Here is a 13,015-nt window from a genome sequence, read left to right as displayed (position 1 = left end):
GGTGGGTGCGCTTCGGCGGATCGGTGTGGACTTGTTGGGCCAAAGGGCCTGTTTCCACACTGTAAGTAATCTAATCTAATCTAAAAAAAAACCCCAGGAACCCCATCCAGGACAAACATATAAATAGAAAGCAGGAGACAACAGCTTCGCTTTACTTGGAGGTCGCCACTGATGATGTTACCTAGCCAGGTAATGAAACGTCTGGATATCAAACCTACAGCTCAGCGAGCAAAGCTACACCCTAAACCTCAACCTGAGCTACAAACCTTTACAAACCTTGCATAATATGAAAAATGATGAGGTGTTAAATAATGAGGAGGATAGTCTTCAATTACTGAAGGATACAGACAGGCTGATCATATGGACTAATCAGAGGCAAATGGAATTCAATCTGGATAAATGTGAAGTTATGCACTTGGACACAAATAAGGCAAGGGAAAACATGACAAATGGTAGGACATTGGGAAGCACTGAGGATCAGAGATACACTGGTATACATATCCACCAGTTCCCTCAGACAGTGGGACAGATAGATAAAATGGTTCAGGCGCCATATGCGATACTTGCTTTAATTAGGTGACCCAGAGTTTAAGAGGAGGAAGGTTATACTGGAACCACATAAAATGCTGGTTAAGCCACAGTTACACAGTTGTAGAGAGGAGATTGAGGAGAGACATGATTGAGCTATGTAAAATTATGAAAGGTATAGATAGGGTAGACAGGAAGGATCTTTTCCCTTTGTTAGATGGATCAATGACCAGAGGGCATAGATTTAAGGATTCATGTAAAAGGAGATTTAGAAGAGATGCAAGGAAACTTGGGAACCTGAAACTCACTGCTTGTAAGGGTGATAGAGGCAGAAACTCTCATAACATTTTCGTATTTAGATGTGGACTTACGATGCCAAGGCATACAAGGCTATAGGCCAAGTACTTGTCAGGACCAGCACAAACTTGATGGGCCTTTTTCTTTGCTGTAGAACTCTGACTCCATCATTGCAGAGAATCAAAAATATTATAGATTCAAAGGTGAATCATCAAACAACAGGATAATCAAAGACTAACATCAGATAGCACTGGGTAGATGATTGGGATTACAGTTTCATCAGTTTTATTTAAAGAAAAGTTAGGGAGGTGCATCAAATTGAGCCCTGGAAAGCTGCACTTTATTATATAAACTAATAAATCAAAAGAACCAAAATAACTGAACAATTATCTTAAGTGATTAAACATGTAAACAGTTTGAACAGATATGCCCGAGCTGGTGGTGTACAATAACTGCAGCATGTCAGAATTTCTGGATAGCACTATGATCCCAAACAATCAGATCTGCAATGTAAGCTGCGACTTGAGGAACTTTGGTTCAGAGTTTTTGGGCTGGAACCTCAGTTGCAGTTATTGCAATGCATTGGGGAAAGGGGGAGTTCCAGAATGCCTCGTTCACTTATCATCCTTTATTTAAGCAATTCTTTAGAGGTAATCAATGGTCAAGGGTAGGGGACAGCATTGCAAGACTGGGAATAAAAGTTACAGTATTAAAACATTCTTAGTTCTCATCTTAAAATCAACAAGGCATTAGTTACTTATTTGAATGTCAAGGAATACAGGAAGGGAAAACTGATGATAGCACCATGTTAGAGGAGGTTACTCAAGTCGAAGAGTAAAAGAGAATATAATTAGTGGTAGGACACATTCGGGAGAATAGACATTTGTTCTATATGGTGGAAGCCAAGAGATACCAAGGTTATGTTGCCTGTCCAGTACAAAGATTTTGAGACATCATCTGAAGGCTGGTGAAGAACTTGGGAGTGAGAAGAGAAGGATCCAGATAAGACATCTATATAAGAAGCAACAACATACGTAAAACTAAGAATGAGGTTGCACAGAGGAAGCTTAAGAAATGGATTTCTAAATAAATAAGTAGAAACTCAAGAATAATAGTGTAAGTATTACTTCCAGACCATGCGCAAATTAATACGGCATCACACGTAACTCAAAGATTGGTGTGAGAAGAAGTAACTTTGATTCAAGAGGCAATGACACCAATATAGAAGGGAAGAGTGAGCTCTTTTTGCACAGATACCTCTCAAACTGGACTGCAATCAGTATTCTGGTGAATCAAATAATTAAGGCTGAGGACAGGGTTTAAACTAAGAGTGTGACAGAAGGTGTCAGGTAATATTAAATTTAGAAATCTAATGGGAAATGTCAAGGTAACAGAGTCATGTTGCACTTTGGACACTTGGGTGTTCTTACACAATACGTACAGAAATTTAACATGCAGATATAGCAATCATCTTTTTTTTTGTGGCGGGGGGGGGGGGGGGGTTTAACCCATATGAAGAAGGACTAGAAAAATTGGGCCTTTTTGCTCCGGATTTTAGAAAAATGAAAAGTTAACTCATTCAAAAAGGTAGTTCGTTGAAACATACAAGATTCTAAAAGGACTTGACATGGTAGCCACTGAGATGCCTGAGAAATATAGAACATGTGACATCAACTTCAAATGTGTGGTTCATCTTTCAGAATGGAGGTGAGAGGTTAAGAACCGTGAATCTTTAAGAATGTCTACTCCAAAGAGTTTTGGATATGCCAACAAAAAATATACAGCACTCCAGTTGTAATGAAATGATCTAAAGCATTTCACAGGAGCATTATGAAACAAAATACATCACCACGTTGATTAAAGAGATGCAAGATCAGATGACCAAAATCCTAGTCAAAGAGTTTCTTTCTAAATAGAGTCTTAAAGGAGCAAAGTGTTTCAGAGAGGGGGAGAATATTCCAGACCTTTAGGCCAAGCAACCTAAGATGTGGCCACCAATGGTGGCGCAATTATAAATTTGGAATGCACAGCAGGTCATAATAGAGGAGGGAAGATAACTTGGAGATTGGTTTGCTGGAGAATACAGAAACATGAAAGGGTAAGATCACGGCAGAATCTTAAAACAAGGATAAGACTTTAAAAAAGTTTTTTTTGATCGGGATCCAAAGAAGATAATCAAGCATAGAAATAATAGCAGAATTGGACTTTAGAGTTAAGATACAGCTAGCAGAGTTTTGTATAAGTTTATAGAGTGTAGAATGTTGAACAGAGTCAGTAATGTGTTAAAATAATCAAGTTTAGGAGGTAACAAAGATATGAATGAGAGTTTGCAGATGAGATGAGATAATGGAAAGTTAGGGAATATTACAAAGGAACATTCACCTTTGTTCCAATTACAACAATGGGTGAGGCAAGACAAAATATTGCAGAAAGAGGATTTGAATCTTAAATTGAGTTCCTGTCTGTCCTCTCAGGCAAAGAAGCCATGTCACTAATTAGAAAAAAAAAGGGAGCTCTCCCTGGTGCCCTGACATCATTAAGCACAACTTGGGCGGCACGGTGGCTCAGTGGTTAGCACTGCCACCTCACAGAGCCAGGGACCCAGGTTCAATTCCAGCATTGGCTGACTGTTTGTGTGGAGTTTGTACATTCTCCCCACATCTGCACGGGTTCCCTCTGTGTGCTCTGGTTTCCTCCCACAGTCCAAAAATGTGCTGGTTAGGTGGATTGGACATGCTAAATTTCCCATAATCTCCAAGGATGCGTAGGTAAAGTGGATTAACCATAGAAAATGCAGGGTTACAGGGACAAGATAGGGGAGTGAATTTGGCCGGGATGCTCTTCGGAGAATCAGTGTGGACATGTTGGGCCGAATGGCCTGTTTGCACACTGTAGGGATTCTATGAATCAAGGCTGAGGTGAACATGTATTTGGTCTTTCAGGGGATCAAGAGAAATAGTAGAGAAGTGGAAGTGATCTGACAGTATAATTTGATAAGGCAGAGGAGGCTTTTAGTGGCTGCACGATCTACTGTTATTTCTCACTTGCTTAAACTTCTTAAGTGGATAAAAGTCCTCAAACGTCTGAAAATGTTTGCCTCATTTTTGGCCAAAAATATAACAATATTGATCAGCTAATTTTAGTAAGTGGTAGGTGGAGTGAAGGTGGTTGAGCAGTAAGTATTGTCCAGGACATCAGGGTAACACCCCCTATGCTCTTCTTCAAAATAGTGTCAGGGTCCTTTTATGCTCACCTTCAAGAACAGACAGAGCCTCAAAATGAATATTTTAGTCTTTATAATTAAATTTCCTCATGACTTCAATCACACATACTGATGAATTCCCTCCAGTCCTACAACACTCCATCTCTACAGCTCCATCTGTATTAGTGCCCTAAATAACCATCCATTCCATTCACCTTTCCTTTTCATGTTTCCCTATTTCTTCAAATCATCACAGGAACCCATATTTTCATTTGTTTAGATACTGCCCTCTTATTTCCTCCTTAACTCCTCCACCTGTCTGGGCTCTTTAAAGTTCCCCATGACCACATCTTTCTTTCAATATTAATTTTTGTCAGATTATGCCTCCATAAAATACTTTGGATTATTTTCTGTGCCAGAAGCCAGGGTTGGAGGATTTGAGCTATAGGGAGAGGGTGAATAGGTTGGGCTCTTTTCCCTGGAGCACCGAAGGCTGAGGGGTGACCTTATAGAGGTTTATAAAATCATGAGGGTATGGATAGGATAAATAGACAAGGTCTTTTCCCTGGGGTCGGGGAGTCCAAAACTAGAGGGCATAGGTTTAGGGTAAGAGGGCAAAGATATAAAAGAGACCTATGGGGCAACCTTTTCACACAGAGGGTGGTATGTGTATGGCTTGAGCTGCCAGAGGAAGTGGAGGCTGGAACAATTGCAACATTTAAAAGGCATCTCGATGGGTATCTGAATGGGAAGGGTTTGGAGGGATATGGGTCAGGTACTGGCAGGTGGGACTAGATTGGGTTGGGATATCTAGTCGGCATGGATGAGTTGGACTGAAAGGTCTATTTCTGTGCTGTACATCTCTATGACTATATGTTATATGAATGCCAAATATGATTGGTCAATCCACCTTGGGCTTCAATTTCTCAGAAGTTAATTTCCCCTATAGAAAACAATTCCTATCTGTATGTGGAAGTTCAACAAGTCAGAAGAATACTCATTACTGGACAAAAATGTTGCCAACCTTAAACATGGGGACAGAAAGCTGGTCAAACGAAGAAGAGTTCTCTTCACTGGTTGGTGTATCAAGGTCTAGAGGCCTGTGCAGCGAAGATTTTGATGTTCTCTTGTTTGTTGGCTGTTTTACTGACCAGTTGGATACCTGCAGTTGTGTAAGGTAATTTAAGTAACAAGACATCACAATCTGTTGACATGACATCTGCTTGTTATCTACAGCTTTTTCACATTCAGCCGTGTATATATGATCGGCTGATTCTTCACCTCCTTCAAGAGCTGATACAAAAGAGGCCTGAGAGGCATGAGCTTGCATAGGATAGTTTTTCAGTTCTTGGCTTTCTCCGCTAACAGAACTATTTAATGGCCCCTCTACACTACGATAAATTGTATTCCTGGCCGAGTCAATTCCTTGGGTACGACGTCTTTTCTTTCTTCCTGGGTAGGTACCTGGACCTTCATCACTACTGACTGGATCAAAGTCCTCAGCTGCTGAAAAGTATGCCTCACTTTCAGCCACAGATATGCTTGAATCAACCGATCGATACTGATGGAAAGTATTAGAATCTGATGATGGAGTAAAGGGAAAGGATCCAAAGCTCCTCCGCTGACGAGGAGAATCCAGAACATTCTCGTCACTGCGTGACACTTCGCTGGTGAATTGTACACCCATTGCTGCAGTCTGCCGCTCACCAAAAATAGCTGCTGATAAACTCTTTGTACTCCCAAGCCGTGTAGAAGAGACAGAAGCTTGTCGCTTCAAAGGAGAGCGAACTAATGTTCTGTCTTGATTATTGGGAGAAACTGGTGTGCTTCCTGAAACATTTGTTGGACCGCTAAAAAGAAAAAGAAAAAGAAAAAGAAAATTTTAAACAAAAATGTTTGTTTTCTTTATTTAGTAATTCGCCAACAACAAAAAATAGGAAAGCAGCATCTCAAAAAGAAAGAGTGTTTCTAGCCAGTATTTTAAATTTTGTATTTTCATTTATGAAGTACAGTGGTTAACACCTTGGTGAGTATCTGGTCAATCCACTAGCATATTGGTATCAGAAGGCTGCCATATCAAGGTTAAGAAACATTTAACCGTATTCATGTCACAATAGAACAGTTATCCAAATACTCAATACATTAAAATTGCTCAGCTTTTAAAAATGCACGTCTTTTATAACCAAAATGAACTTACTTTCCAACTGTTTCCTCAGTGTTTGTACTTGAAACAGGAATATGCATCCGTGGAATACTATCATCAGCATTAGAGGATGGACTGTTTCTTTCACTTGCCAACAAAGGGAGTGCAGCAGTAGAACTACTATTTTCTTCAGAAGAGGACGTTGAACTGTGAGATCGTAAAGGCACTTGCAAATTTTGGTACTGGCTCTTTTTCTCTGAATTTGTTCCCAACGATCTCGAGTCCCATTCTTTCCTTTTTGTCCCATTTGTTTTACCTAAATTACCAAAATACAGGTATTATCAACACATAGTTTCCGCCAGCATTAAGCAAAATACTGCAGATGCTGCAAATCAGAAATAAAAACAAAAAAATTGCTAGAAATACTTTGCCAGTCTGCCAGCATTTGAAGAGAAAGAAACAAATTTAACCTTTCAGGTGGATTAACTTTCATCAGAACAGACGAGAGATCACTGACCCAAAATTTCAACTCCTTTTCTGTTTCTCCACAGGAATTACTTGCTGAGTATTTAAGATTTTCTGTACGGGTTTCCTTCATTACCTACCATCAGATATTTCAACTTTATACTTAATGTAAATAAAAGCCTTGTGAAAATTTGTAAAATGCACATATGCAAGTAGTTATATTGCTCAAACTATGGTATCTTGATATTATAATAGAAGGCAAAATAAGAAACTTAAAGACAAACATTCCTGAAATCATAAAACATTATATATAAAAGAAATTACCATCTGCAGTCTTTGAAGTATCTTTAGTGACAATCCATTCATTTGGATGCAGCAGTGACTGCCCGTAGAACATATCAGTTTCTGTCGATGTATTAGAGAAAGCAGAACTGGTGGATGGGGTAATTTCATCCAATTTGAAGAAGTCCATTCCTGATGCCATGCCTGCGTAGAACTTACAACCACTCAGACACCCACACTTATTCTTCACTCGCTTGGTTTTGATCTCATCATCTGACCAGAGAAACCACAGTCTACACAAAAGAAGGTACAATGTCAGCTGTAGACAACAAAACAACAAAAGCTACAATCAAATCATTCAACTTCGTTTATCTCTCTTTTAATTTCTGCCCAAGATTCTGCCTCCTCATAAGGGATTAAGTCATTCAAGCAGTCTATTTCCATAAGTGTTGGAAAGCTTTCAGTACCTCATCAACACGGCCATGTCTTTGCATGAGCATTAGCCGCGAATAGTGAAGTGCAATTTAACAAGGGGAAGGCCTCATCAGATGTTCACAAACATATTTCCAACAGACAGCAAATAGCAGCAGGAATCAAAGCTGATTTTGCAACACTCTTAAATCCCAAGGAATGGAACACAATTATTACCTTAAACTACAATGTTTCAGAACAAGAGCTAAATTCAGTGAACAGAACAAGATTTTAATACTCTTCACTTTTATCACATTCCCAGAAGGAGATTTTGCGCTAACCTTCTGCTAACCATAATCATTTATGAAATACTGAGTAGAGTAGCACATCATGATAAACCAAAAAACCTACTTATCAATGAGGTCAGAATCTTTAATCACGTTTTCATAACAATGTGAAATTAACAAAAGTGTAGAAAAATTAAACAAAAGAGACCATTCAGCACTTTGCATCTCTGTCACATAAAGAAAGACCTAACCAAGCTATTCACAGTTTCCAGATCTTGCTCTTTTGCTCTGTAGTTTAAGACAATTGAAATGAATGTATTTTTAAATGTGATGAGGGCTTCTCTACCATTCATTCAGGCAGTGAGTTCCAGATCACCACCATCCTGTAGGCAGAGGTATTTCTCCTAAACTCTCCATTAATTCTTCGGCCAAATACACTGAATCCATGCCTCTGGGTTTTTGAACGAAGTGCAGCATCACAGATGTCAGTCTTCGGTTTCTTGATTCATTTCACATTTTAGAGGCTAAAGGCACTGGACACTGCAAAGGTCATAGGCCCCGCCAATATCCTGATACCCATGTTCTAGAACTAGCCAAGATGCTCAACCACAGCTATAACAGTGGAACATTTCCCAGTATGTTCAAACATGGACAAAAAAGTTGAATCTAAAATGGAACTGGAGGTAGTGGGTTGATGTGACTAGCCTTAACATATAGGCAGAATCTGACAAGAGGACATTAAGGACCTCTAGCAAGACTGAATTCAATGAGAATCTCCACTGTTTGGACTCACACCTAGCATAAAAATAGATGTTGTCGTTACTGGATGCCAACTGCCTCAATCTTAGGACAGGCTGTAAATATTCCTCAGGGTAGTGCCCTAGGTCCTACCATCTTCAGCTGCTACACAATGCCTTCACTCCACTACATGGTTAGAAGTGGGGATATATTTGATGATTGCACAATAATCAATACCATTCATCATTTCTTGGATACTGAAGCATCTCTGACTGTTAGCCACACAAACATGAATGTTTGGGACTTGATGTAAAGTAGCAAATATCTTGCCTACTGCTCAAGTGCCAGACAATGACCATTTCCAACAAGGCAAAATTACATTACCCCATCGCTGCATTTCTCACCATCAACATTCCAGAAGTTACCATTGTCCAGAAACTGAATTGATTCAGCAAACAAATACTGTGGATACAGGAGCAGGACACAGGCTGAGAATTCTGTTGCAAGTAACTCAGGCCCTGACTCCATCTGTCTGTCTACTACCTACCAGGTAAAAGACAGGATTGTGATAGAATGCCTCCCAATAGATAAAGTTAAAAATCAACAACACTAAGTCCAACAGATTTATTTGAAAGTACCAGCTTTCAGAGAACCTGTCCTTCATCAGATAGCTATGGAGCAGGATCATAAGACAGATTTTATAGCAAAAGATCTCAGGGCCACGCAACTGAAATGATATAGTGAAAAAAACAGATTGCTGTTACGTCTTTCATCTTACAGAATGGGTTGCAGGTTTAGGTTCATTAAGTCACATTCTCGAGATAACTTAAGGTTCTATAACAGAAGGTAACATCTCAGCTCAGACAATGTATTAAAGATGTGAGATTAGAGTCTGTTGGAATCCCAAACTTCCCATAGACTTATTTGTGCGTGTGTGCGCGCATGAGAGAGAGAGAGCGTGAGTGAGAGCGAGTGCATGTGAACGAGAGCGAGCGCACTAGTGCACAAGAGCGAGAGTGAGCGAGTTTAAGCGTGCATGAGCGTGAGTGTGCATGCTTAGTAGATGGAGAGTGTGTTGGAGTATAAGCCTGAGAGAGGGTGTGTGTGTGGATGAGAGGATGGGGATGTAAGTGTGTATGGGAGAGAGCGGATGAGAGAGAGTCTGCGTGAGTGTGAGTGTATGTAAGAGTGTGTGCTTGCGTGAGAGTGTATAGCGTACTGGGGTCACCTGTAGTGTGACACAAAACCAAGAACTCGGTTGAGGCCATCCTCATGGTTACCGAACCTGGTTATCAACCTCTGCTCGGCCACTCTACATTGTTGTGTATCCCGAAGTCCACCTTGGAGAATAAACCTGAAAATCTGCGGCTGAACATCCGTGACTGCTGAAGTGTTCCCTGACAGGGAGGGAATATCCCTGTCTGGTGATTGTTGTGCGGTGTCCATTCATCCATTGTCACTGCGTCTGCTTGGTCTTACCAATGTACCATGCCTCAGGGCATCCTTGCCTACAGCATATGAAATAGACAACATTGGCTGAGTCACATGAGTACCTGTCGCACACATGGTGGGTGGTGTCTGTACGTGTAATGGTGGCATCCCTGTCAACATTCTGACATATCTTGCAGTTGTTGCCATGACAGGGTTGTACAGTGTTATGGTTTATGTGGTCCTCAAGACTGGGTAGTTTGCTGCAAACAAGGATCTGTTAAGGTTTGGCAGTTGTTTAAAGGCGAGAAGTGGAGGCATAGGAACTGTCTCGGCAAGGTGCTGATCCTCATCGACAATGTGTTGCTGGCTGTGAAGAACATGGTGTTGTTTCTCTGCACTCGGGAAGTACTGGATAATGAAGGATACCCTATCAGTTGTATCCCGTGTCTATCTCCTGAGGAGGTCATTACGGTTTCTTGCTGTGACACGTCAGAACTGATGATTGATGAGTTGAGCATGGTACACTGTTCTTATGGGGGCGCCCTTCAGGTGTACACCATGTTCCTCCTCATCTGAACAGATACTGTGTATGTGCCGTTCGCAGGGGATGGCTGTTTTAATATGCTTAGGATGGAAGCTACAGAAGTACAGCATCGTAAGGTTATCAGTGGGTTTGCGGTAGAGTGAGGTACTGAGGTGTCTGTCCTTGATGCAGATGCATAAGATTTACATATTAATGACCAAAACCTGCAACACATTCTAAAAGATGAAAGCCTTAACAGCAATCTAGGTTTTTTTCCATAAATTGTTTCAGTTGCATAACACTGCAACTGTCAGTTCTGTGTCTTATGATCCTGCTCCACAGCTACCTGAAGGAGCAGTGCTCCGAAAGCTGGTACTTCCAAATAAACCTGATGTTGTGTGATTTTTAACTTTGTCCACTCCAGTCCAACACTAGCATCTTCAAATCATGGCTCCCACTCGACAGTCATTGCTCAGCACTTGTGGAGCACTAATGCCACCAATCTCTTATCAGTCAAACCTGATTTTGTGCGCACAGGCTGCTTTACTGTCAGATAGTTGAAAATGAAAAGCAACATTTCCATTACCAGTGAAAATCCCTACTTTTAACCAAATGCTGGAGGAAACACCACTGATCTGATAGCTAGAAATAGTTGGGCCCATGACATTGCCTTCAGAAAATCCAGAAGTGATGCCATGTGTTGAAATGATTGGTTTCCAATAATCACAATCTTCTTGCTGTGTATAACTCTATCCATCCAAGAGAACTCCACACTCCCAAACTTTATTACCTAAGACTCCTTGATGTTACGCTTGATCAAAAGGTTGTCTTAACAAGGCCAGTCACTCTCACCTCACCACTTGAGTTCAGCTCTTTGTCCATCCTTGGATCAAGGCTGCAATGAGGTCAGGAGCTCAGTAGTCCTTGGAGAAATCAAACCAGCTCACACTGTGTAACTTTTGCTTATTTTAACTTTCAGGGTCACTTTGATGATAATTAAGACAAAACATGTGGGGCAGATTTGATCTGTTTTTTTGTGGACAGGGCATTCCTGGGTCAATTTTCCACTTTGTCATATAGATGTCAGTGTTGTAACGTCAATGGATCAGCTAGGCTATGGGCATGGTTAATTCTGGAGTACAATTCTTCATCTCTACAATGCAACATTGTCTCTGCCATGTATACAGCAAAAATCTTGACAATCTCATACAAAATGAACCAAAACAGCTGAACATTGTCAGCTGTGTTGCTGGAGTGGTTTGGAGATAGATAGATAGATAGACTATTCACTCTGTACATCTGGCTGAAGACTACTTGAAATCTTGGACTGAGCTGCCATCAGTCAGGATGCAGATGTTTGCAGACCCTTCTCATCTAATAGTTATTTAATGATTTTGTACTGGATGTGGGGAAACTGCAGAAATTTGTTCTGGGATCAGTTGGTTCTGTTTAACATAAGCAGCTTCCAGTGTTGAGCATGCTTGTAGTCTCTGTCGCCAACTCCGATCATGCCTTATCCAATATGCAGGACAGATTCATCAGTGGTGGAGCCATAAAAGGTGGCAATTGGATGGGAGAGGCCCTGAGAGTTTTCGACATTGATTCCACATGCCATGATACCTCATGCCATGAGTTCCAATATGGGCATATATTGGTGCAAACCTCTTAACAATAAGCAATCTTGCTATAAATGAGCAACAGTTATAATCTGGATTCCAAAAGCTTGCAGACTGTCAATTGCTACAGTCATAATGAAAATCAGATACAAAGCTCCCATATAAAGGCTACTAGTTACCACTAAGCTAGAAAATTATTCTGCATGACTAAATTAGCTTATAACAGTGTTTTTCACAAAGGTCAAACATTACCAAAATTCTTTATGCTGTTGATGTCAATTACTTTACCTGATCATATTTGACATGAGAGATCAAGGTAGGAAGGTAAATTAATACATGCCAATTTTACACACGATAAGATAATATGAAGTGTTATGAGTAAGTTTAGCATATCAAATATTTAAATAAGCTAGGAAGAAAATGTTAGTATACTCCGGCCATCATTGAGATTTATTTCCCTGTCTGGTACATCATTGCTTCTACTTACAAATATAACTACGCAGTACCTTTTAGTTCGGTAATCATGAGTTTCCAAGAATTGTCTTTGTGCTTCATGTTTTACAGGATGATCTGCAGCCAAAGCCACATCTGCTGTGATTAATCCAAAATTTACTGAACCAGCTTCTAGCCAACATGATCGACGGAGTATGGTGGGTTGAATTCCAAGCTTACAATTTTCAAATTGTTCAATATATTGTCTCAGTTGAACATCTTGTACAACAGCACTCACACCCTCTCCAACTGCTTGGTTATGAAGATTACAAGTAGCAATGCGAATGGCCCCTATCTAGAATATGAAATTAGTTGTAAATTAGAAACATCTATGCAAGCACCATATCTTATACAGTACAATAATTATCATGAATAAACATAACAAAAAATATTTATTTTTTAAATCAGCAACCTAGCTGCCAGCAATGCTTTATTTGATATTCAGAACTTTCACATTTATCATGTTTGTCCTCTCCAGCTCCTGTGAGAAAATAAATTCTGTGACAGAAAAGGTAAAAGCCTCGAGCACTTGTAACACAAGTTACAAGAATATAAAACAAATTCTCATTACAGTTATTATTAGTGCAACAGCAGACGTTT

The 13,015-nt window shown here is 40.1% G+C and overlaps 1 protein-coding gene across 11 annotated transcripts in view; it reads right to left on the bottom strand.

Moving 5' to 3' along the window:
• Nucleotides 1-13,015, bottom strand: part of kiaa1109 (KIAA1109 ortholog) — a 420,067-nt gene that overhangs the window by 204,414 nt on the left and 202,638 nt on the right. For all 11 annotated transcript variants that reach the window (XM_043674034.1, XM_043674040.1, XM_043674039.1 and 8 more), the window contains 4 exons: nt 12,430-12,710; nt 6,960-7,210; nt 6,225-6,486; nt 5,052-5,877 (listed from right to left, as the gene is read on the bottom strand). In XM_043674034.1, the coding sequence (XP_043529969.1) occupies nt 5,052-5,877; nt 6,225-6,486; nt 6,960-7,210; nt 12,430-12,710 (1,620 nt within the window). The remainder of the gene's footprint in view (nt 1-5,051; nt 5,878-6,224; nt 6,487-6,959; nt 7,211-12,429; nt 12,711-13,015) is intronic.

The sequence above is a fragment of the Chiloscyllium plagiosum genome, chromosome 32, assembly GCF_004010195.1.
Source record: "Chiloscyllium plagiosum isolate BGI_BamShark_2017 chromosome 32, ASM401019v2, whole genome shotgun sequence".
Taxonomy (NCBI): Eukaryota; Metazoa; Chordata; class Chondrichthyes; order Orectolobiformes; family Hemiscylliidae; genus Chiloscyllium; species Chiloscyllium plagiosum.
Note: the sequence above shows the minus strand (reverse complement) of the source record. Positions and strands in the feature narration are given on the sequence as shown.